At 44.1% G+C, this 26,313-nt stretch overlaps 1 protein-coding gene across 1 annotated transcript in view; it reads left to right on the top strand.

Annotated features, from left to right (window-relative positions):
* LOC116685181 (alpha-2-macroglobulin-like) overlaps positions 1-26,221 on the top strand; it is a gene marked incomplete at its 3' end in the record, with an annotated part of 32,655 nt that extends 6,434 nt beyond the window's left edge. Inside the window, 22 exon segments of the mRNA XM_032510364.1 lie at positions 5-68; positions 171-316; positions 605-754; positions 1,123-1,269; positions 1,379-1,466; positions 1,577-1,715; positions 2,198-2,423; positions 16,807-16,933; positions 17,097-17,218; positions 17,312-17,363; positions 17,653-17,736; positions 19,658-19,672; positions 19,675-19,833; positions 20,247-20,270; positions 20,273-20,305; positions 20,308-20,320; positions 20,497-20,653; positions 21,735-21,809; positions 23,999-24,173; positions 24,269-24,456; positions 25,601-25,813; positions 26,191-26,221. Coding sequence (XP_032366255.1) covers positions 5-68; positions 171-316; positions 605-754; positions 1,123-1,269; positions 1,379-1,466; positions 1,577-1,715; positions 2,198-2,423; positions 16,807-16,933; positions 17,097-17,218; positions 17,312-17,363; positions 17,653-17,736; positions 19,658-19,672; positions 19,675-19,833; positions 20,247-20,270; positions 20,273-20,305; positions 20,308-20,320; positions 20,497-20,653; positions 21,735-21,809; positions 23,999-24,173; positions 24,269-24,456; positions 25,601-25,813; positions 26,191-26,221 — 2,428 coding nt within the window.
* Between the last annotated feature and the right edge of the window lie 92 nt (positions 26,222-26,313).

Genomic DNA, 26,313 nt, shown 5'->3' with positions numbered 1-26,313 from the left:
CCAGGTCTTATCAAGAGGAGCTATTGTTACACAAGGAGTTAAACGGGTGGAAGTTAAAGACAAATCAGGTGAGCAAAGAATGACTTGTCTTAAAGTTATCCTTTGAATTAGCATAACCAGTCTATTGATTTATGGAGGCATGTGAGTGATGATTGTTCATGTTGTTTCAGTGAATGAGGGCGAGGTGTCCTTTAAGCTGACAGTGTCTCCAGACATGGCACCAGACGTCCAGGTTGTGGCTTACGCCATCCTCCCCAGTGAGACTGTGATCGCCAAAAGCGCTGACTTCTCTACTGAGCAATGCTTCAGTCACAAGGTCAGCCTGAGAAAAACTAAGACATGTTGCAAGGCTTTTCTTGGGAGATTGTAGATACAGAATCAAAGTATATTCTATTTGGGATATCAATTTATTTAAATAATCAGTTATATATGTAAGGAATTATTTGGAGCACTTATGAATATCACACTTTTTACTTTAACCTTCTATTACATAGGGTGGTCAAATCCATGTTCTAATCCGACTTTTTTAAGTTTGAAAAGATCCCAGGTTGTCATCTACCACTAAAGTCCAGGCGGTGAGATATGTCTTTTCCGATTGTGTCAGGTGTCTCTGGAGTTTTCTCCGTCCTCGGCTGTCCCAGGAGAGGAGACCATCATGCAGGTTACCACCCAGCCAGAATCTCTGTGTGGTGTGAGCGCTGTTGACCAGAGCGTCCTCATCAAGGAGCCAGGGAAGACTCTGGATGCAAACAAGGTAACTACTGGAATCAACCAAAAGTATGTTATTTGTTACCTCTGCAAAATCTTTTGCATATTTATCATCCATTATTACTTTGCCGTTATTTACTTTTCCCAAGGTTATTCTTTGTTAATTTTCTCCCTCTATCAGTTTTACATTGTTATCAACTGTGCAATGCAGCTCAATACTGAGTAATCTTTTTACCCAGTTGTAAGCATGCTATTATGAAAATGCTATAGCATAAAGTTATGATCACATCTGTGAGGTGTATCCCGATAGATGTAAGAGTAGGCCTTAGTGTCCAAGAGTTTCCCAATTGTCAGATCTTTACAGAACACCAAACATTGTCAGTCGATAACTTTGAACCAAACCTTTCTTTTCAGATATTTCAATTGTTGCCGGTCACAAAAATGTCCAATATTCCAAATGACGTTCAAGATGGTGAAGAATGTTTTTATGTAAGACCGAGAAGATATGTCTTGCCATACCCCAATGGTGGTGGGACAGCTGATGCTTATACTGTTTTCCAGGTACGTCCTGCACAAATGAGTGTACAAAATCAAGAATATACTAATATAGTTTATTGCTGCACATTTATCAACTTTTCTGTGATGCCTTCTTAATTGTTGGATTATCTAGAATGTAGGGATGAAGATGGCAACAAACATGGTTATTCGAGAGCCTTCATGTCTCAAATACAGAGGAAGAGACGACTTTGGGGATTATGGTGACTTTCTTTTTTCCTCCATCGAGTGACACATGCTGAATATTTAAAAAAGGTCACTATGTCAATGCTTTCATTTTTTTCTAACACAATATTTTCTACTTTCTTCTCAGAGATAATGGAAGTACTTATAGACAGACACCTTGTTAAATCTGCTGGGACTTCTGGTATGTCATCTCCTGATAAACCACCAATAGAGACAGTCCGCACTTTCTTCCCTGAGACCTGGATATGGGACCTGGTGGAAGTTGGGTGAGTTTTGCCACAGAATGTTTGATGGTCATAAATGTGTTTGAGTGTATGACTGCATCTTATGTATGTGCACCTTCCTGCTGTCTCCCTCCACACATGAATGGCATGAAACTAATTTACTGACACTGCTCCTAAGCTTGTTTTCAGCCATTTTAGGAGTGTTATTTTAGTTGTTATTCTAAGCAAAAGATGCCAACAGAAGATTCTTTTAAAATTATTGTGTACGGGAAATGGTCTGTTTGGTCTAGAGTCCAAATGTAACCCAGCATAATTGCATTCATTTAGTTTCTGAGATCTAATGGATGCATATGAAACAATTTCACATTTCCACATTCTTTTTAGGTAACTGTAATGTGGTGGTGTTACTGCAATTAAGTCTACACGTTAGTAAACTACTGACATTGTTGTTGTTTTTTGACTAATCTGAATTATGTGAGTATGTTTTTCAAGTTCCCTGTATGCATCTGTTTCTGCTCATCCAGAGAGTCTGGAACAAAGGACGTGGCACTCACTGTCCCGGACACCATCACCACCTGGGAGACGGAGGCTTTCTGTCTGTCCCCTCAAGGTTTCGGTTTGGCTCCACGTAAAAACATCACCGTCTTCCAGCCCTTCTTCCTGGAGCTCAGCCTGCCCTACTCCATCATCCGGGGGGAGCACTTTGAACTGAAGGCAACCATCTTCAACTACTTGACCAGCTGCATCATGGTAATGCAATAAAAAATAAAAAAAGTTAACATTCTTACAAAGCAATGCTAACATGCTGTCTTTTAGCAGGTTTCATGTTTACCATTTTCCCCACCTTTATTGTATTAGCATTTACAATTAGCTACTTAGCTCAAAACACAAAGTACAGTAAGATGGTAATTGGTCTGCAGGTATTTTGGTCGTAAACCAAAGTACTTAACAAAGTGAATATTTATAAATTTACAACTTACCTGATGATGGCTCTAGATGAAAAGTTAAGGGATCGCCAAATGTAGGTAGTTGAATGCCAAATGTACCGAATTAAATGGAAATTCATCCAACATTAATGCAGCTGTCAGACACCAAACAAGACGAGGACCACAAAAGCGTCACGTTCGATAGTTTATTAAAGGGTAAAGGGTATGGGAGTTTCAGAGGTACCGGGAAATCCAAAGGCACCGAAACAGAGTCAGGGTCAGGCACAGGACAGGGAGCCGGACGGGTAGGACGGTTAGGGACCCCTCTGGGGCGGCCCCTACGGATAGCAGGTTGGCCAAGATGCATGCGGTGGAAGTCGGCGACGAGTGTCCGGTCCAAAATCCGACAGGCAGGCACCCAGGTTCTCTCCTCAGGCCCACAGCCCTCCCAGTCGACGAGATACTGAAGGCCCCTACCTCTCCGTCTGGACAGAAGCAGGCTTCGAACGGTGTACACCAGCCCACCGTCAACGAGGCGAGGAGGAGGAGGTGGAGGCGCCACGGGAACCAGCGGGCTTTCATGTGTCGGCTTGACTTTCGAAACATGAAACGTAGGGTGCACCCTCATGGATGTCGGCAACTGGAGCCGGACTGCGGTAGGGCTGATGATCCTCTGGATAGGGTATGGGCCGAGGAATCGAGGTGCAAGCTTACGTGATTCCACCCGCAGAGGGAGGTCCTTGGCTGACAGCCACACCTTCTGGCCAACACGGTAGATGGGTGCCGGCGTTCTTCGGCGGTTAGCCCCAATGGCATAGCTGACAGCTGACTTGAGTAGCGTGGCACGAGCTTGTGACCAGGTACGACGGCAACGGCGGGCATAGGCGAGGGCAGACGGGCAGGACACGTCTCCTTCCTGGCTGGGAAACAGGGGGGGCTGGTAACCATACACACACTGGAAAGGTGACATACCAGTGGCGGAGCAGGTGAGAGAGTTGTGAGCATATTCTATCCACGTCAGTTGTTGCGCCCAAGCCAGAGGTTTGCGAGAAACCATGCACCGCAGCGCCTTCTCCAGCTCCTGGTTTGCCCGCTTGGACTGTCCATTGGACTGGGGGTGGAACCCAGAGGTGAGACTCACTGTGGCCCCTAGCAGACGGCAGAACTCCTTCCAGAATGTAGAGGTGAATTGCGGGCCTCTGTCAGAAACAACATCCCTGGGTAGCCCGTGAAGACGGATGACGTGATCAAGAACGGCCTGGGCAGTCTCTCTGGCCGATGGCAGGTTAGGCAGGGGGATGAAGTGTGCCATAGGCAAGGGCTGGAGTAAACCAGCGGGGGGCCGAATGGAGGACTTGTTCTGATTGCAGGTGGGGCAGGCACGGACGAATTCCCGGACATCCTTTCTCAAAGAAGACCACCAGAATCGCTGGGCAAGGAGATGGCAGGTGCGGGCGGAGCCCGGGTGGCAGGCAAGGCGGGAGTTGTGTCCCCACTGTATGACCTGGGACCTCAAATTCTCTGGGACGAAGAGACGACCGTCCGGGCATGCACTGGGACTGGGATGACCACGGAGGGCTTCTTGAAGTTCCACCTCGATATCCCAGGTCAGGGCAGCTACAACGCAGGGATCAGGCAAAATTGATGCAGGTTCCTGGGAAGAGGTGCCATCCTTCTGGAACTGACGGGAGAGAGCGTCCGGCTTGGTGTTCCGAGAACCTGGGCGGTATGACAGGGTGAAGTTGAATCTGGTGAAGAACAAAGCCCAGCGGGACTGTCTGGGGTTAAGACGTTTGGCATTGCGGATGTATTCGAGATTTTTGTGATCAGTCCAGACCAGAAACGGAACTGTGGACCCCTCCAGCCAGTGACGCCACTCCTCCAGGGCAAGCTTGACAGCCAACAGCTCACGGTCTCCAACATCATAATTGCGCTCCGCAGGAGAAAGCCGGCAAGAAAAAAATGCACAGGGGTGCAGCTTGTTGTCCTCTTCTGCCCGTTGAGAGAGTATGGCCCCGACACCCGCGTCTGAAGCATCCACCTCGACAACGAACTGCCGGTCTGAATCCAGCATCTGGAGGATGGGGGCAGTGGTGAACCGGGCCTTGAGGGTATGAAAGGCGGTGTTGGCCTCTGGGGTCCAGAAAAAGGGGTGTTTAATGCTGGTCAGAGCTGTGAGGGGAGCGGCGACGGAGCTGTAGCTCCGGATGAATTTCCGGTAGAAATTGGCAAAACCGAGGAATTGCTGCAACATCTTTCTATTCCCCGGAACTGGCCAGGAGGTGACTGCCGAGACCTTTGCGGGGTCCATCTGGATATTGCCTTCAGTGACGATGTATCCCAGGAATGACACAGTCTTAGCATGGAACTCACATTTCTCCGCTTTGACATAGAGAGAGTTCTCCAGAAGTCGACGAAGAACCAGCTGGACATGACGGATGTGTTCAGACAGAGTCCTGGAGAATATTAAGATGTCATCCAGGTACACAAAAACGAATTTGTTCAGCATGTCCCGCAGCACATCATTTACCAGCGCCTGGAATACCGCTGGGGCGTTGGTGAGGCCAAATGGCATTACCAGGTACTCGTAATGGCCGGTGTGGGTGTTGAATGCAGTCTTCCACTCGTCACCCTCCCTTACTCGCACTAGGTGGTAAGCATTCCTAAAGTCCAGTTTTGTGAAAATAGTGGATCCCTCCCAGCCAACATGTACATATGGGCCCCATATGGGTTACAAATGGGCTCAATGGGTACCAAGTGGGCACGGGCTTTAACTGGGCAAAATGTCTGGGCCCCATAGGAGATATGAGTGGGCAAAGTGGGCATGGGATGGAAGTAGGCGATTTATGTGGGCCCCATGTGGGTTACCTAACATGAGACCCACATGGAAAGCCCATGAGGGCCAACTCTAAGGGTACCATAGGGGATATGAGTGGGCAAAGTGGGCATGGGATGGAAGTAGGCGATTTATGTGGGCCCCATGTGGGTTACCTAACATGAGACCCACATGGAAAGCCCATGAGGGCCAACTCTAAGGGCACCATAGGGGATATGAGTGGGCAAAGTGGGCATGGGATGGAAGTAGGTGATTTATGTGGGCCCCATGTGGGTTACCTAACATGAGACCCACATGGAAAGCCCATGAAGGCCAACTCTAAGGGCCCCATAGGGGATATGAGGGGCAAAGTGGGCATGGGATGGAAGTAGGAGATTTATGTGGGCCCCATGTGGGTTACCTAACATGAGACCCACATGGAAAGCCCATGAAGACCAACTCTAAGGGCCCCATAGGGGATATGAGTGGGCAAAGTGGGCATGGGATGGAAGTGGCGATTATGTGGGCCCATGTGGGTTACCTAACATGAGACCCACATGGAAAGCCCATGAGGGCCAACTCTAAGGGCCCCATAGGGGATATGAGTGGGCAAAGTGGGCATGGGATGGAAGTAGGCGATTTATGTGGGCCCATGTGGGTTACCTAACATGAGACCCACATGGAAAGCCCATGAGGGCCAACTCTAAGGGCCCCATAGGGGATATGAGTGGGCAAAGTGGGCATGGGATGGAAGTAGGCGATTTATGTGGGCCCCATGTGGGTTACCTAACATGAGACCCACATGGAAAGCCATGAGGGCCAACTCTAAGGGCCCATAGGATATGAGTGGGCAAAGTGGGCATGGGATGGAAGTAGGCGATTTATGTGGGCCCATGTGGGTTACCTAACATGAGACCCACATGGAAAGCCCATGAAGGCCAACTCTAAGGGCCCCATAGGGGATATGAGTGGGCAAAGTGGGCATGGGATGGAAGTAGGAGATTTATGTGGGCCCATGTGGGTTACCTAACATGAGACCCACATGGAAAGCCCATGAGGGCCAACTCTAAGGGCCCCATAGGGGATATGAGTGGGCAAAGTGGGCATGGGATGGAAGTAGGCGATTTATGTGGGCCCCATGTGGGTTACCTAACATGAGACCCACATGGAAAGCCCATGAGGCCAACTCTAAGGGCCCATAGGGGATATGAGTGGGCAAAGTGGGCATGGGATGGAGTAGGCGATTTATGTGGGCCCCATGGGGTTACCTAACATGAGACCCACATGGGAAAGCCATGAGGGCCAACTCTAAGGGCCCATAGGGGATATGAGTGGGCAAAGTGGGCATGGGATGGAAGTAGGCGATTACTGTGGGCCCCATGTGGGTTACCTAACATGAGACCCACATGGAAAGCCCTTGTGGGCCAACTTAAGGGCCCCAAAGGGGATATGAGTAGGAGAAGTGGTCATGGGATGGAAGTAGGCGATTTATGTGGGCCCCATGTGGGTTACCTAACATGAGACCCACATGTTACATGTTCCTCTTATTTTTAGAGCACTACTGGCCAAAGGTTAGGCAGCTTTCTGATGCTGTGTTGTTGTTTTTTTTCTACAGAACTCTGTTATTTTTTCATCTTAAAAACATCTAAATCCCAGTTAAACATTGGTGGACTATATTTTATAATCATAATTAATGTAAATACAGACATATGATAGGCTTACATGGACATGTGAAACATTCTAAGTTCAGAATAAATCAGGGTATAAACCCTGATTAAGATCTACAGGTTATAGTTTCCTTCTTCATAACTCTGTGATGTACATGAAAGCAACAAAATTCAGGAGTGCTGTAACAAGGTGGACTGCCGTTGGTGTTAGACTGGATTGCTCTGTATTCATACAGTCAATATTACAGTCAAACTTGCAAAACAACGTGACAGCATTGTCATCAGCATGTCTGCTGTGGCATGTTGGCAGGTAGGCCTAGCGTGTGGTTGGACAGGCTTGTAAGGAGAGCTGGTTCTGTGGTTGGCCAGACTTGATTAAACTCTTTTACTAGGATTTTAGTGCTCTCTTACCTCTGACACATCACAGGGGGGAAAACACAACACAAGTAAGCAGCTGCAGTTCTATGGGGCTGAAGCGGAATGGAATGGCCAGGCAGGTTGAAGCTGACAATTGTCTACAACAGCAATTCCTCAACATATAGAAGGGCCGGGATTCTGTAGGCCAATGCATTTTGACCGCCAGATTCCAAACTCTATAATCTCTCAAGATAAATATCTTTTAGAAAAATGAAATAACACCAAAATGTACAATTTATCGAGTTCCATTATGCACTGAGTAGCCCAGGTGTCAATAATTCATATCATGGCCTAGTAAATGTAATTATTTTCATATCTGAAAAAAGATGGTATCGAAATCATTCAACATAACTCATAACAGGCAATAAAAGTATCTTATTTGAACATTTATAACTAACCTAGCCTGGCACTGCCTATGTTGGCGTCTGCTGTGGTGGCAGCGCTGCTCGGACCGTGGCCCAGTGCCCTTTTCCCTTCTATAAACTCGGCTCTCAGCTTCATGAAATTTCTCTGAATAAATTTACTGTTGGTGCACTCATTGGAGCGGATGTGTGCAGTGAATCCAGCCAGTTTGAAGATGTGTGAAGTTATATAAACACGTAGGCAGCCACCGGCCACCTAGCTACATGGAGCCTACCGCTCCTTCCACAGAGAGCGCCCGGCGCTGCCTTCTGATTCAGAACAGAGTCCATTTACACCGTATTTATTGTGGTATCCTGCTTTGCCGACTCTGGCTTGCCTTCGGTCTATCGCTGATGCTCACACTTGTGCTCTACACCGCTGCGTTTCTCTGATAGAGACGCTATAGTTACCAAGCAAAATATGACAGTGTATGGCAGAAATAGGTGAAGTGATTTTATTTATATTTATATTTATTTATTTATTTTTTGCCTTGTGTGAAGGCTAATGTATAAACAAACTGTTTTAAATGAAAATATAGACTTTCTGTGAAAAGTCAGATACGGCAGGATTGTATTTTTCATCCAGCAAAGTTATTTCATATATAAATTTAAAAGCAGTCAAAATGACCGTCATGGCTGTTCAGTGTTAAGCCACTGGATAGCCTATAGATTTCACAGTAATAATTGTATAGACAAGAATAAAACAAAAGAAAAAAAAAAGAATAATTGATACGTATTACGTAAGTATATGTACGTATAGTATCAATTATTATTTTTTATTTTGTTTTATTTATATATATATATATATATATGCTGGCCAGGTTTTTAAAAATAAGAGTTCAGTTTAAACGCGCGTATTGCAACATACTATAACGGTCACACTGCGCGCTTTTATTTGAATTTTAACGGATCAGCGCCGACAGCAGCAGCAGTAGCAGAGCAGACGCGCAGCAGCAGCTCGCTCTCAACACTGGTGAGTAGCATACCTGTCTCTCTGTTATGTAAATGATGTAGACGTCTTGCATTAAACATCATTACTATCTATCGAAGTAATGTGAGCTAGTTAAAACAATGGGGAATTTACAAAAATGCTTGTAGACTAAGCTAATGTTGTGTGTTTTAGCTAGCTAACTTTAGCTAAGTTAGTGTTAGGCCTAACCCAGTTAGTCGACATAAACGTTACTGGTTTTATACAGCCCCTCTCGAAACCAATGGCAGAATAAACTATTTGGAGGCAGTATTCTAAACCATTTTGAATACAAAAATGCAAGCTGAATTAGCTCAGCAGCCACATTGGGCGGTCTTTTTTTTTTTGCTTCTGCCGCTTTTTCTTTTTAGTTTTGTGTGAATTAGTTAAAAGACATTTGTAGTAATGTACAAAACAAGCTGTGTAAGCTGTGATGAAGCTTGTGTTACATAAAGTAATTGTTTAAGCTATATCCGTTTCAGCTGCATGTATGAATCTAGGTTTGAATCTAGGAATCTAGTTTGTTTTTCCTGAGTGGGTATTCTTTTAAGAAAATGCTGTCTTTCTCAGTGTAAACTCAATAAGTCTCCATTTTTTACTGGAATCTTGTTTGTGTACTTCATAATGTGTGTTGCAGTGACAGTGTCTCCCCAACCCTTATGCAATCACGCTGCAAATAAATGCAATGCAAATGCAATACATGTATTAAGTGTGGAAAAAAAAATCTTAAATCCACCAGCCATTTTCATTTGCAACAATCTCAAAAAAGGCTGCAAAATCCGTGTCTATGAAAGGCAATTATTTCCTCACGTTTCAAAAGACATTCCTGAAGGTGTTGAACTGAAACAGCCCATGTATCTGGACCACTGCCAGCAGATTTTTCCATGCATCAGGGTGTTCAATATAAAAATGTATAAACTCAAAGACACAATCATCTCAAACTCCAGTGGTTCCAACTGTTTTGAACTGAGAGGCAGAGTTGCAGTTGTGAGGATATTGTACATTCCACTGCAGAAAAACATATAGTGTACTTTTTGAAACAGGGGCATGTTTTTTCAACTACCCCATTGATTCGACATGTCTGGAGTTTGTTTACTATCAAACTGTCTGGTCAGCTTGCCAGTGCTCCAGTAACAGACTTTACAAAACCACTGCTGTATTGCCTCTTCAGAAAAATGTTTGTGGCGTTGCCTCAACTACACAGCACATAACATGATGAACTTTGCAGGATGCCCTCATTCAGTGTGGTGGAGTTTGTGGATGAAATTGACCCTGATGGCTGCAAGAAGGTGGACATCATCCATCAGAATGGTTCGAGGGCACCGACGGAAAATTATGGCTGGTGGCCACCAGCCACATTGCTCAATGTGACCAAGGCCGTGAAAGAGAGCACACCACCAGCTTAAAACTGGATTCTGTGTAATATGCGTGTGATGGGAAATGCAGGTAACTTTAATTTTCCTAATTAACTACTGCTCTATTTCTAGATCATCATTACAAACAGGCAAGATCACACCAAACCAATTAAATTGATTTCAGTCCTCACACATGTCATAGTTGCTCTCGGTGTGCTCTTGATTGCATACCTGCAACCACACTATCCCTCTGCAGATTAGACATCTGCTTCATATATGTATACTGTATGTGCATGTTTTTTTTTCAATTCATACTGCTACATACAGATGTGCACTGTGATACTCTCTGCAGCTCATATCTGTGTGACAGTAGAAGAAGAGGAAGACTGACTAGTTTATAAGCCGTCACACTTCTATCAAGTAAATCCTGACCATGAGTTTGCACATTTACAGCAGTGATTGTATTTTACAGTGGTCATTGTATTTTACAGCTACTTATGCGGAGGCCAGGGTAAAGCTTCATCAAGCGAGTATACATCCGACCTGACAGACACGAAGATGGCTTGATAAAGAGAAAGTAGGTGTTTGTGGGGGAATACAGGTTAAAAGTAATTTCCATAATATAGAATCAGTAGGTATGGTTTACCTTAAATATCTTCATATAACCTCTCTAGGGCAAGGTCAAAACTCTTCCAGAGTCAGAGCAAGCATCTAGAATCAAGTGAGCATTCTGATTCAGAGGACAAACTTCCACCCACTCCCCCAGAAAAACACCTTTGGCCAGCAGCAAATAAAATGACCAGCCAGATTACCAGCCCACTGCCCAGCGAGTTGCCAGCCCCAGTTGTGAAGCCATGTTCTCTAAACTTCTTACAATTGTAGAAGAAATTAAGGAGACCCAGAAGGTTCATGGTAAGATGCTAAATGCCTTGCTGAAGAAGCAAGATACATCAGTGATGGAGGTTCCTGATGGTGTGGTTTTCCCACTGCAAACTCAAGCAGACGTTGAGGCGCTTGAGGAGCTACTGGGGGACCGCAGTCTAATGTCTGCTGTTGTAGGTATTTATTTATTTATTTATTTATTCCTTATGGTCTTGGCAGTTATTGTAAGCCTTTTTTTCTCCTTTTGGTTCTCATTCCTAGGTTGCCATGGTGGCAGACATAGGGGGCACAAATGTAGATGACGCAACGAGACGAATGATGAAATACATTCTGTCAAACGAGCTGGCATTGGACAACATGTTTGGCCGTCACGGGAAAAAGAAGTTTAAGGACTTGTGTCTTTCAACGTTCTGTATGGTAAGTAAATCAGAGAAGTTCTACAACTATTGAAAATAATTTGTTGAAAAACATTCCATCTGCAAGGATTAAGGCTGAATCCTATTTCTCCATCTTACCCTGCCCCTTACTCCTTACCACTAGCCTTGGCCCTTGACACCGAGTGGTAAGGGCTAGGAGTGAAAAACATACCCCTATGAAATGGGACACCACTTTTTTTAAATCATCATACAGTATTGATCACAAACTTCCAAGATGCTGTCTGTAAGTGTGTCTATATGTTGATTGTGTGGGTTTTGACAACAGTGTCGTGCATTTAAATATTTAGTTATTTTTTTGTTCCCTTTGGTGGTGGTGGTGCAGATGTTCTTATCTGTGTAGTACTTAGGTATTACTTTTTTTCAGTGAAATAATTTTTTCTTGCTTTAATCCCTGTATCTGTTTGCGGCCCACATTTCATTGTATGGACTTACATTTATTTTGAATACGCACCAGTAAGGTAGGGAGCACGGTGGCATTTTCAAATTAAAGTAAATTAGAGGAAACATTTTTCACAAGATGAAAATGCAAGGAACATCCTGGACTGCACTATTTTGAGAACTGCTCATCTAATTATTTTTAATACTAAATAAGTTTAAATCAACATATAAATAGCAATCTTTTTATACAAATAATGCTGGTTATATTGGCATTTCAAACCTGAAGCCTGCATTTTACAATTGAAGCCTCAACTAAAGTGTATCAGCTATTGCTTTTAATGTATTTTGGCATTTTAATGTGACAAAATGTGCATCATTTTATAATTATTTGTACACACCTAACAAAGCTCCTAGATATTAATTAAGATTATGAGGGAAACTGTTTTAAGTTCAAATACTTCATAAATACATAACATATCCTTCATACTTTTGCTAATATAGCACTGAATTTGGCAATTTTCTAATTCTAAATGGTGTTTAAAGAGTTTTTTAATGTAACTCATACTGTCAACCAAATTTGTTTACAGAGGCTCTTAAGAAGAATTCGTTGACTGCACAGGTGAACCAGCAGGAGGCAGAGAGGGCACTGTCGAATGGTTCACTGGGGCAAGAGACAGAGGAGGACGAAGGTTATCTAGACAGCCAGTGCCAAATTAAACAGAACTGAGCAGTGGTGGAATGTGAGTGCAGAACATTTGTATTCAGCTAAAAGTAGATTTAAACTGTTAAAATATTTATAATTTTTCATCAATATTTTTATCACATGTTAAAAATATTGACACACTGTTATTTCATTAATGAATGTTGATCATTTTGTCTATCAACAAAAACTTTCTAAATAAAAAGTTGAAATCAGAGAATGTGGCCATTTTTAAAGAACCTGACTCAAACTGGTAATTTTTTTTTATTAATTGTTGCAGCTCTAGGATGGTTTAATCAAATTGTACTGAGTACTCAATTAGGATTTTAAAAACATGTCTTGCCTAGCTGGGGCCCATCTAAAACCTGATGTAATCCTGCCTTAGACCCACATGGGCAATTGGCCCGGGGCCATGGAACCCTTGGACAATCCCACTTGCAACCCATATTTCAGCTCATACTTCCCCATGTAGGCCCCACATAAAGTTTAAAGCTGGGACCAAGAGGGTCTTGTCTGTGTCGCCCATCTGGGGCCAGTTTAAAACCTGGTGCAATCCTGCTTTAGACCCACATGGGCAAGTGGCTTGGGGCCAACATGGAAACTGCGGACAATCCCACTTGCAACCCACATTTTAGCCCATACTGTCCCCATGTAGGCCCCACATAGGACTTAAAGCTAGGACCAAGATGGGTCTTGTCTGTTTTGCCCAGCTGGGGCCCATCTAAAACCTGGTGTGATCCTGCCTTAAACCCACATGGGCAATTGGCTTGGGGCCAACATGGAATCTGCGGACAATCCCCCATATTTCAGCACATACTGGCCCCATGTAGGCCCCACATAGGACTTAAAGCTGGGACCAAGATGGGTCTTGTCTGCGTCGCCCATCTGGGGCCAGTTTAAAACCTGGTGTAATCCTGCTTTCGACCCACATGGGCAAGTGGCTTGGGGCCAACATGGAAACTGCGGACAATCCCACTTGCAACCCACATTTTAGCCCATACTGTCCCCATGTAGGCCCCACATAGGACTTAAAGCTAGGACCAAGATGGGTCTTGTCTGTTTAGCCCAGCTGGGGCCCATCTACAACCTGGTGTAATCCTGCCTTAAACCCACATGGGCAATTGGCTTGGGGCCAACATGGAACCCGCGGACAATCCCATATGGGTATGATCTGACAATCCCACATGGGGCCCATGATTCTGCCCACTTTTTACCCACATGGGCCCCGCATAAAAATGTTGGCTGGGCTGGAGCAACTCAAAAGCAGAGGTGAGTAAAGGCAGAGGGTACCGGTTCTTCACTGTGACATCATTGAGACCTCGATAATCAATGCAGGGGCGAAGAGAACCATCTTTCTTTCCCACAAAGAAGAACCCGGCACCAGCAGGAGAGGAAGACGGGCGGATAAGTCCAGCTGCCAGGGAGTTCCTGACGTACTCCTCCATAGTTTTTCTTTCAGGAGGGGATAGTGAGTAGAGGTGACCTTTGGGTGGAGCAGTACCAGGGAGAAGATCAATGGCACAGTCGTACGGACGGTGTGGGGGCAGTGATGTGGCTTTGGTCTTGTTGAACACCTCTCGGAGACCATGGTAACAGTCAGGAACATTAGAGATGTCAGGGGCAATGCTGGGGGGTACTGAGCCGGGGAACAGCGAGGCAGCACGCAAACAGGTCAGGTGGCAGGTGACCCCCCACTCTTTCACAGTTCCGGAGGCCCAATCAAGGTGAGGATTGTGGAGACGGAGCCAAGGGTAGCCCAAGATTAGGGGTTGGCCTGGAGAGCTGAGCAGATGGAAGCGGATGGTCTCACGATGGTTTCCTGACACCATCATAGAGACGGGAGCTGTGGTGCTGGTGACTGTGCCAAGTAAGTGACCATCCAGGGCCCGGGCTGGAACAGGAGTGGACAAGCGATGGTTTTCCAAGCCCAGCTGACGAGCAAGTCCCGTGTCAATAATGTTTGCTTCTGCGCCAGAGTCCACCAGAGCTGCCAGAGTGTGGGTAGAATTAGACAGGTGAAGACAGACTTGGATGAGGGGTTTACGACTGATGGAGGGCGGAATGTTCATTGAGCTCATCCGGATTCCTCCTACATCTGGTGAGCTCCGGCTTTTACTGGACAGGTGACGACTCGATGACCATCCCCACCACAGTACAGACACAAGTTGGAGGTGAGGCGTCGCTGGCGCTCTGCAGGGGTTAGGGAGGCGCGGCCGATCTCCATCGGTTCAGACTGGTCCAGCTGGCTAGATGGTGTGGCAGGTGAGGACAGAAGAGCAGTTGGGACCCTCCGTGTGCTAGTAGATGGACCCTGGCGCCCTCTCTCACGACGGCGGGCCTGAATCCTGCGGTCGATGCGGACAGCCAGGGCAATGGCTTCATCGAGAGTGGAGGGTTGATCATGGGAAACCAACTCGTCCTTTACGTAGTCCGCCAGGCTGTGGAGGAAAGCATCCACCAATGCTTCCATGTTCCAGGAGCTCCGACTTGCCACAGTTCGAAAGTCGATGGAGTAATCTGCAACAGTCCTTCTACCTTGGCGAATACTTATCAGAGTCCGAGATGCCTCGGCAGTTGTGGATTCCAAATCGAATACCTTGAGCATCTCCTCTGCGAATAGGTTGAAGGTCATACATGCTGGGGTCTGGCGCTCGAACTCCGCCGTTCCCCAGAGACGAGCTCGGTCCGTCAGGTGAGTAATCACGTAACCGACCTTTGCCCCTTCAGTGGCAAAAGTCCTGGGTTGCAGGGTGAACTGGACACGGCAGCTCGTCAGGAACGCCCGTACCTGGGTTGGGTCGCCGCTGAACCGTTCTGGATTGCCGATCCTGGGTTCTGGGACTCCAACAGCCGCGGCAGTAGGGGACTGGGCAGGAGACTCGGGTGCTGGGCCGGTGAGCAGGCTGACTGGAGCTGGGCCGGTGGGAGCAGGCAGAGGAGAAAGGTTGGTGAGAAGTTGGATAATCATTGCAAGTTGTTGTTGCTGTTGCTGTTGCTGCTGGAACTGCTGACGCTGCTGGAAGCCGGCTTGGAGTAGAGAGGCAATGTCAGCCGTGTTGCGATCCACCTCTCTCTCTGTCTCTACCAGGCGTTGCATGGCGGTGGGTGGTTCTGAGCCGTCGGTTTCCATGCTGTTATGACCGTGCGCTGGGTCCATGTTTGGTCAGATCGTACTGTCAGACACCAAACAAGACAAGGACCACAAAAGCGTCACGTTCGATAGTTTATTAAAGGGTAAAGGGTATGGGAGTTTCAGAGGTACCGGGAAATCCAAAAATCAGCACATGTGTAGATCCCCAGTAGCCGAACAGCGAGAGCAGGAGCTGGATGATCCGAGAAGTCCGGAGCAGGAGAACACGGAAGTAATCGAGCGGATCCGGGATCACCAGTAGAGAGTCAAAAAAGCTTTTCCCAAAACAGGCAGGTAACAGGTACCGGTAGCAGACGATCTGACAAGTGAGGACTGAAAAACAAGGCGTTATATACAGGACATGATGAGTGGTGAATGCAGTGCAGCTGGTAGGTAACGAGGGTGAGGCAGAGCAGAGCAGAAACAGGTGAAAGTCATCAAACCCCAATCAGTGTGTTACCAGGCAGAGAGAGAGCTCATGACAGCAGCTTATGGTTATGTAATACCTGCGATCATTTGTGATGAATCAATACTGGTTGTTTGTGCTATTACAGTAGTTTCTTCTCAGAGAAACACTGACTATCTCTAATTTTCATTATCTAGATCTAGAAAAAATAGATCATAATTATTAGGACATGCAACGTATTTGTAAATATAGGTGTGTTTGTGTGAGTGTGTGTGTGTGTGTGTGTGTGTGTGTGTGTGTGTGTGTGTGACCCTGATGAATCCAAACTTTTGGATGCACAACATACTTTTATACATACTTTTACAACATCATTTGTTGGGTTATGAGTTAAAAAGACAACTGCAAAAGATTAAAGTAGACTTTTCCTACTCCCTTTTCAATGTAGAATCAAAGGCACATTTTAAAACATTGATGAAACCTGTCAGTGATTGCTGTTTCACTCTACCCACCTCCCTAGCCGGTTCTGTCACCTCACTCAAGACTTGATGCACCGGGGAATTGTTAAATGCTGCAGCCCTTTTCTGTAGTAACAGTTTTTTGCATTTGACAAAAATCTCCAGTTTTTAAAAATGTTGTTCTCTCTCTTGAACAGGTCTCTGTGACTCCAACCCCCTCCTTAGATTACACCCTCACCCCCCTCTCTGGTGACCAGTACACATCCTGTCTGTGCGGCGGTGAGCGCAAGACCCTCAGCTGGACCATGGCCCCCTCAACCTTAGGTGAGAATCAAGCTTTTATCCACAAGGCTGTTGAGGTGGAGGAGCCCTTTTTGATCTCTGGGAAATCAGTGAGATCCACCTTAGTGATAAAATGTTTTGACATTTTTGTAATAAAAAATCAAATCAAATTCAAATCAAATTTCACACTGTTTGTTCTGTTCAGGAGTTGTAAATGTCTCAGTGAGTGCTGAGGCTGTGACATCCCAAATTTCATGTGACAATGAGGTTGTGAGCGTGCCTGAAAGGGGACGAATTGACGTGGTCACACGGCCTCTCATAGTAAAGGTTGGTACCTTAAAAACAAGATGACAAAGAAAATGTTTATCCATTAACCAAATGGAAGCTCTGTGTAACTCACATTATTTCTTCCCCTCTCAGGCTGAGGGAACTGAGATAACAAAGACCTACAACTGGCTGCTCTGCCCAAAAGGTCTGTACTTCACACCAGGCATGGCCCATCAAACATGTGAAAAGACAAATACTGGAAGTGGAATAGATTGCATGTTAAAAAATGTAATGGAGACATTCACTACTTGCATAAAACACTTCATTGTGATTACGGCAAGCTTAGCGCAGGTGCATCAGATTGATTTACTGTTAAATAAGTGAAAGAACCCTCCCCTTTGTGATTTTATCTTTCTTGATCCACTAACTGTCCGTTTCATCTAAAAGACATCTTTGTAATAGTGCTGAGTGTTTCTCTCTCCCTCTGTTCACAGGGGAAGCTTTGACAGAGGAAATGGACATACAACTCCCCGAGGACATTATTGATGGATCTGCCCGTGCTTCAGTTTCAGTCCTTGGTAAATTAATAGAAAATTCATTTTACTTGAGAATTGCTTTACCAAGAAAATTCTAGGACGGGAACAGGCTTCCAAACTCCCTATGAATCACAGAGGGAGATTTATTGACCTGCCCGAGGAAGCCCGGGGCCCCCGTCTGGAGTCAGGCCCGGATCACTGAGCGCCTGTTGGCCGGGTTTGCTGCAGAGCCCAGCCGGGCACAACCCGAAAAAAAAGCTACGTGGCGCCTATCTCTCCATTCCGTGGGCCCACCACTTGTGGGAAGAACTGCTGGGGGCGGTGAAGGTCAGGGGCCTTGACGGACCAGACATGGGCGGCAGAGGCTGGCTCTGGGGACAAGGAATGTCACCTCTCTGTGAGGGAAGGAGCTAGAACTTGTGCGAGAGGTGGAGCGTTACCAGTTAGATCTGGTAGGGCTTAGCTCTACGCACAGTTTTGGTTCTGGAACCATACTCCTGGATAGGGATTGGACTCTTTTCTACTCCGGAGTTGCCCAGGGCATGTGGCGCCGGGCGGGTGTGGGAATACTCACAAGCTCCCGGCTGAGTGCCACTATGTTGGAGTTTACCTCCAGTGGGGGACTCCATAGTTCTGCTGGGGGATTTTAACGCACACATGGGCAATGATTGAGTTACATGGAGAGGTGTGAACCTCGGGAGGAACGGCTTCCCTGATCTATACCAGTGTGGTTGTCTGTTGTTGGACTTCTGTTTCATGGATTGTCTATAACAAACACCATGTTCAAGCATAGGGATGCTCATAAGTTTACGTGGTACCAGAGCTCCCTAGGCCGAAGGTCATTGATCGATTTAATAATCATTTAATCTGATCTTAGGCCGTATGTTTTGGACACTCAAGTGAAGAGAGTAGCTGGGCTGTCAACTGATCACCATCTGGTGGTGAGTTGGGTCAGGGAGTGGGAGAAGACTCTGGACAGAACTGGTAAGCTCAAACGGGTATTGCAAGTAAATTGGGAATGTTTGGAGGAGGCCCCTGTCTGACAGACTTTCAACTCACACCTCCGGCGGAGCTTGTCCTGCCACCCTGTGGAGGCTGGGGGCATTGAACCTGAGTGGACAATGTTCAAAGTTTCTATTATTAAAGCTGCGGTGGAAAGCTGTGATCTTAGAGTCTTAGGTGCCTCAAGGGACGGTAACCTAAGAGGTGTCCTGGTGGACACCGGTGGTCAGGGAAGCCGTCCGACTGAGGAAGGAGTATGGGAATATGCCCAACTGGTCGACATGTGTTTTGTGGCTCTGGAGAAGGCGTAGGACCGGGTCCCCCGGTAGACACTATGGGAGGTGCTAAGAGAGTATGGGGTGAGGGGGTCCCTTCTCAGGGCCATCCAGTTGCTGTATGACCAAAGCGAGAGCTGTGTCCGGGTTTTTTGGAAGACAGACTCTCTTTAGATGAGGGTTGGTCTTCGCCAGGGCTGTGCTTTGGTAGGGAATGAGTCCTTACGATTGAACAAAGTTAAGTCAAAATACAAATTGAATTCATACCTTCAACATATTAAATTAGATTCTGTCGGGATTAACAAAAGGTGGTATGACAACATAATTCAATTCAATTTTATTTATAGTATCAATTCATAACAAGAGTTATCTCAAGACACTTTACAGATAGACCACACTCCAGAATTTACAAGGACCCAACAGTTCTAATAGTTTCCTCCAGAGCAAGCAACAGTGCGACAGTGGCGAGGAAAAACTTCCTTTTAGGCAGAAACCTCGGTCAGACCCAGGCTCTTGGTAGGCGGTGTCTGACGGGCCGGTTGGGGTTAGAATGAAGAGTGGCAATAAAAATAGAAAAAATTAGTAGTTTAACATAAGAACATACAGTTTGTCTTTCAAGCCCCCTTAGAAAGTAAAGGTCAGGTTAGTTGCGTGTTCAGTCTCAGTGATTCTGTGTTTTTGGGCAGGTGACATTCTGGGCCGGCCCTGAAGAACCTGGATGGGCTGCTGCAGATGCCGTATGGATGTGGTGAGCAGAACATGGCACTCCTCGCCCCAAACATCTACATCCTCGAGTACCTGAAAAACACACAGCAGCTGACCCCAGCCATCAAGGAAAAGGCTACCAACTTCCTGACCAGTGGTGAGTCTCCATTTTACTTTGGTAGCGAAAAGATCACGTATGCCAAATCTACTGCCTGCTACATTCTGGTACTGGTTGCACAAAATATAATGAGCAGCGTGCATAATTGCTTGACAGTGCTCGTCATTCCAATTGGAGACTACAGATCAGGAACACCCTGCTGGCCTTTGGGTTATGGTGCTGACACAGGGCCCCACCTTAACTTCTAGGCCATCAGGGAGACCTTGTTGAATGTCATTCCTTCTTTCTCTCCCCTAATTTCCTGTCGTCTTTTTACTTTCAGCTGTCCACTAAAGGCATCAAATGTAGTCTGTAACCACAACAAATCACAAATTTACCCAAAATCTTGAACTTATCATAAATCCTATCAAATATGTAGATGCCCTAATAAGCGTGTTTCTGTTGTTATACAGGCTACCAGAGACAGCTGAACTACAAGATAAGGACGGTGCTTACAGCACATTTGGAGCAGGACCAGGAACACTTGGTGAGACCATTACTGGTCAAACACCCACAAAAAAGAATTTAATATATATTTATATGTTGTTCAACATTTACTACGACATACAGTTCATACATGTAGAGTAGGTTATTATTGTAAGCCATTAAATAGATCTGCTTCCTCTTGTCTTCTTCTCTGTCTTTTGTTTTTAATATCCATAGGCTGACTGCATTTGTGTTGAGATCGTTTACCAAAGCACAGTCTTTCATCTTCATTGACCCAGCGAACATTGAATCGTCCGTGACTTGGCTGAAAAGTAAACAACGACCAAATGGCTGTTTTGAACAATCAGGAAAGCTCTTCAACAACAGAATGAAGGTAATTAAAGTCCCTCTTTACTTGAGCTTGTATACGCTGATTTTCATTCATGTCTTAGTAGTAAGAAATGCCAGCCAGGGTTCTTCTCCACGAAATTTGCAACATAAGAGCAACATGAGATAATTCCCTCTTAGCTTAATTTCAACAGGTTTCACTTACAGTACAGTGATCAATATCTGTATAAATGTAGGCCTATATACAAATATGTATGTGATATATAATTTATTTTTATTATACAAATTGTGCATGTTTACAAATATACTAAATACATTTATTCATCTCTCCTTTCATTTTATTAAATAAAGGTTTATTTTTGCAAGTGTCTTAGATTCCAAAAGTGTCACATCTGGTAAACTCTTCCAAATTTTAGCCTCCTATGTATTGAAAGGATTTCCTTCCAAAAGTGCCATGTCTTTGAATTGAGTCGTCTTGTGTGAGGTTATGAGCTGAGTTTATGGTTTAAATTATGGTGGAGGTGGTCAGTTAAATCTATTAGGACTCCATCGTACCAACCGGGGAATATAAATACTAAGCTAAAAGCCACTGAAAGCTGAAGAGTGTTGTAGTGGGATGGGCCAGCTGCTCTGGGATGTAATTTGATTCAACAGCTCAATGTCGCCTGTGGTCACAAGAAGGGGATTACGATTAGATCTCCACTGTGTTGTGTCGGCGCTGGAGAAAGGTCTGGCTGCATCCTTTATCATTCTGCTATAGGCAGGGGCGTCAGACTGGGGGGGAATAGGACTAAAGCGTGATTTATGATTCTGCAATAAATCTTCTCCGGGGCTACTTAGCTACTTAGAGATACTGATCCCCATGCCATAACCTGACGTGAACCTCTCGAAAAATCTAACTACATGTTGCTGCGACCCACGGCACTTGGCCTTGGCCCATAGATCCTTTTTATCAAGCCCAGAATGTCTCTGGCTGTAGGGAATAGACTTACTTTGGCTATAACTGATGGTGGAGATAGCAAAATGGGAGCAGAATACTGATTGAAATACGCGGCCAATGGCAGGCCTACATTCTTTATCCACTGAGTCAGATGAGATCACTAATTACTTATGCTTCCTCTTTACAGGGTGGTGTGTCTGATGAAATTACTCTCAGTGCCTACATCACTGCTGCCTTCTTGGAGATGAATGCACCCAGAGATGTAAGTAGATAATTTGTAGTATGATTGTATATATATATATATATATATATATATATATATATATATATATATATATAGTATATGTATATGTATATATATATGTATATATATATGTATATATGTATATATATATATATATGTATATATATGTATATATATATTATATATATATATATATGTATATATATATATGTATATATATATATGTATATATATATATGTGTGTAATATGCATTGTAGCATTAATTTGAATATAATATTTATGGCATAGCAATAAAGATTCTGAACACTAACAAAACACTTTTTACTGTTAAGGACTAGTGTGTAGGATGTGTGTGTGTGTGTGGGGTCTATAAGCGAAATGTTTTCATTAGTGTATAATCACCTGATGCAGAATTGGTGTTTTGTTTGATTAGAATGAGCCCTTCATATCTACATTAGGAGCAGGTCCACTTTCACGGAGCCCGCCATGTTGCACAGCCATATTTTTACAGTAGCCCAGAACAAACAAACACTGGCTTTAGAAAGGGCCTTTCATGCTTTTACATTGAAGTGAAGGCCACTCTAGGTTCTCCTACCCACTTGGACAGAAGGGGGTAAACTGAGTCGTATTCAGTTCACCGCTTGATGCCACTAACATAGTAGAAATACATTTAGTTTTGAGTACAGGCAGAAAACCCCAGTATCAGCTTGTAGTGATGAAGGAAAAAAGTTAGTTTTTTTTTCAAAAAATTGAGCAAAGGAGCATTTAAATAGTTAGAATTAATTTGAATGCAACCCACGTAGCCTAGTCTTACCCTATTATTTTTCTCTTATTATTATCTGATGACTTCAAATTTCAAATGTAATGTTAGTCTTTTTTAAACATATTTCTGTTTGGTGGTTAGTATTGTATGCCTCATTTGACAATGACATTTGTGGGTAGTTGTTTATTTCTGTCGATGCAATAAGATTTTTGTTTCCTCCTTTATCATTCAGACTAGTAGCACTGGTGAATACTTAGTAAAATATTTGTGGCCGGTTTCTTTTTCCTCTGTGCCCTCAGTTTTTTTTTCTAAAGCTCACTTTCTGCTGTTATGTGTGATTGCCTCCGGCGAGACCAGGGACAGTTGTTACACTTTTTGCAATTTTAAGCAATACATCAAAAATCCATTTACACTGGAATATCCAATTTCTTATTATGTATATTATAAACTTCAATATGTCAACTACTGACACAATGTGTTTAGGTGGTTTTATGAAATGTGTATGTAATTCAGTCTCTCCACTGTTACAACCAGGGAAGGTTAACAAACGTCAGGTTGTAACATGTCTAAAACATATCTAATGAATCAATCATATACTCAAAATGGAAAATATTATGTATTAGTCATGTTATTGTGACCATTCATTTCATGTTTTTAAGTAATGATTACCTGTTTCTTCATACAAAGTGACAAAAAAGAGGTGAAGCGGTCAAATTATAATACAAGAAATTGATTCAATGGGTAGAACAAACAAGTTTAACTTAAACATTCTCAACAACAGAGAGGGAGGGGGTGGGGGGCTGGGAAGTTTGAAGCATTTCACATTTAATTTTCACAATTAAATGAAATCTACGCAGTTTTTGGTGATACTGGGACAGTTGTCACGCCCTGTAACCATATTTTCATCTCATGTGAGCTAGCTTGACTGCTAGTTAGACTTAGACAGACTATATTGTCATTAAACTGCTCATTCATAATATACAGTTGAGCGATATTGCGTTGCAAGGCTCCGAAAAAGAAAATAAACAGAAGACAAGTAAAAAAAAGAAACAGTATCAATATAAGTATGTGCAATATAAAGTATGTGCATAATGATTATAAGATGATTATGACTAGTGCAAATATCAGTAGCAACCTTCATAGACATTTGATCTCATAACAGCATCCAAAAAAGTACATCAGAAAGAAAAACATTTTTTATCTCAAAAACAACCTTTTGTAGATGACGCCGTCAGGAAGTTTCAAATGTGGCTCCGTTTTTAGCAAGAATGGAGGGACACTAACGTCATCACTCCAGGTTGTTTCTGATGGGAGGAATTCAAAGTGTTACAACCCTCCCCTGTTACAACTGTCCCTGGTCTCCCTACTGAAGTCGTTTGTTTCCCTCTGTATATAGGAATTTGTTAACAGTGCAGCAAAATGTGTTCTTTTCATCGGTTCTAGGATTCTGCGCTTCATGGACCTGTGAATGCTAGCTTGTCTTGCCTCAAGGAGTCCATCAGTGACCTCAGCAACACCTACACCACCGCTCTGCTGGCGTACGTCTTCACCCTGGCAGGACACATGGAGACCCGTGCTCACCTACTGAACCACCTAGACACTGTTGCATCACAAGAAGGTGAGTCATCCTCCTACAGGAAATCATTCTGGCTTCATTACTGTGACAAAGCTTACCCTGTGCCTCTTTGTCTCTTTGTGGATGGCTGTTTTTAGGAGGTTTCCTCCACTGGTCTCAGACAGCAACAGAAACGTCAGCCTCTCTGTCTGTGGAGATCAGCTCCTATGTGCTGCTGGCTAAACTCAGTGCCTCTCCGACTGCTGAAGACCTGGGCTACGCCAGCCGCATCGTTAGATGGCTGACTAGCCAGCAGAACTATTACGGAGGATTCTCCTCCACACAGGTACAACCCAAACAGGGTTAAGATGGACTTTGAATGTACAATAATCTCTTCTGGAACAAATAAGATCAACAAAGTTATTTAATATGTATGGCTTAGCTGTGACCTTAAGCCCATTTGTCTGACTTCCCGTTATCCCAAAAACAATAGTGTGGAACAAGAAAAACAGACCTATATTTGTGTTTGTGACAATGCATTTTTCTGCTTCTTCACTTCAGTGTTTCTTTAAATGTTGACATTTAGCTTATGAGGTGTAGGAACATTTTCTCCACTTAAGGACCATTAGTTTTTTAATAAATCTGGATCTTTAGTCCAAATAGACCTGACCCTCCCTTCACCAAAATACATTTTTTATGACCCTCCAAAATGATGGGAAAAAAGGCATGACCCACCCCGACAATTTATTGATGCCTTCTGTTCTGGTTTGCTCTTGGCAAAGATGTACAGATAGCCATTGTTTTTCACAACCATAACACACACAACTTAACCTAACCTCTGCCTTCTCATCTTACACATCACACTCCACTGTTTAGGGTTCCATTTCAGTAGATTTACTCACCAACACTGTTGTGGAAACACAATAAGCATGAGAACTAATAGCACACTTACTGCATTACTTCAAATACTAAGATACTCCTCTAGTAAACTAGTGATCACATGAAATAAAACGATAAAACAATGAGACCATTTAACAAAGCACACTGGCTAATAACCCATATTGACAGCTGGCCTGCCCAATCACTCAACACCAGAGAACTTTTCCCAAGTAACCAACACCAAACAAGCCACCTTGAAATGTTTTCTGTTTTCATGAATACAACAGTTCTGTGACCCTCCCCCCTAGACTAAATAACGTTGGGTAGCCCTCACCTCAACAAAGAATAAAAAGACATGACACTCCCCTATTTTCCTCCAGTGGTCTCTTCCATAAATACCAAACAATCCCTTATAAAAATATTAAAGCCTTGAGTTATCTTTCAAATTATTTTAAAACTGAAACTCACATTATTTAGACATGCATAGTACTCACAGGTCAGCAACATTTATGACTCCTACATATGAAAGTTGAAGGTGTAAACAAAAGAACCTTTACAGTTGTATAAATGTAAGCACAAGTATTAGGTATTTTTCTTTGTTTGTGTTGTAGGACACCGTGGTGGCTCTTCAGGCTCTGGCTCTCTACTCCACTCTGGTGTTCAGTCCAGTGGGTTCAAGCACAGTGACGGTCCAGTCTCCCAGTGGCCAGCTGACGTTTGATGTGAATCAGTACAACAAACTGCTCTACCAGGAGAAGAATCTGCAGGACGTGACAGGAAGGTACAGCCTGGAGGTGAAGGGGACGGCATGTGCTGCGATACAGGTCAGTGGTTAGATGTACCAACAATCCTGATGATTTATACTGTACATTTGAACCATTTTGAGCGAGGAAAAGAGATTTTTTTTCACTTTTCATGATTGCAGATTGATTGATTGTCATTTTTAATGCCTCTAAGTGGCCCTCCCACACAGAATTACATGACACCACACAACATTAATTATTTCCACAGTTCCCTGTCCAATGTCCACACACAACATTCTCCACTTTGCACAAACAAAGAACAAATAAAACAGACCCACAGGTACCACAACACATCAGTGCAACCCATACGTTGTCCAACTAAAGCCAACAACTCATACACAAAAAACAGACTAAAAAAATTATATTTATTTTCCTTTCCTTGTTTACCTCTTATCTAGATTTCTCTTGTCTATAACATCCCAACTCCTGCTGATGTTACCACTCTCAGTGTTGAGGTTAAACCAGAGGCCGACTGCACCAGCAAAAGACCCAAACTCATTCTGAAACTAACATCCCTGTAA

This window comes from Etheostoma spectabile, unplaced genomic scaffold (genome assembly GCF_008692095.1).
Source record: "Etheostoma spectabile isolate EspeVRDwgs_2016 unplaced genomic scaffold, UIUC_Espe_1.0 scaffold00569612, whole genome shotgun sequence".
Lineage (NCBI taxonomy): Eukaryota > Metazoa > Chordata > Actinopteri > Perciformes > Percidae > Etheostoma > Etheostoma spectabile.
Note: the sequence above shows the minus strand (reverse complement) of the source record. Positions and strands in the feature narration are given on the sequence as shown.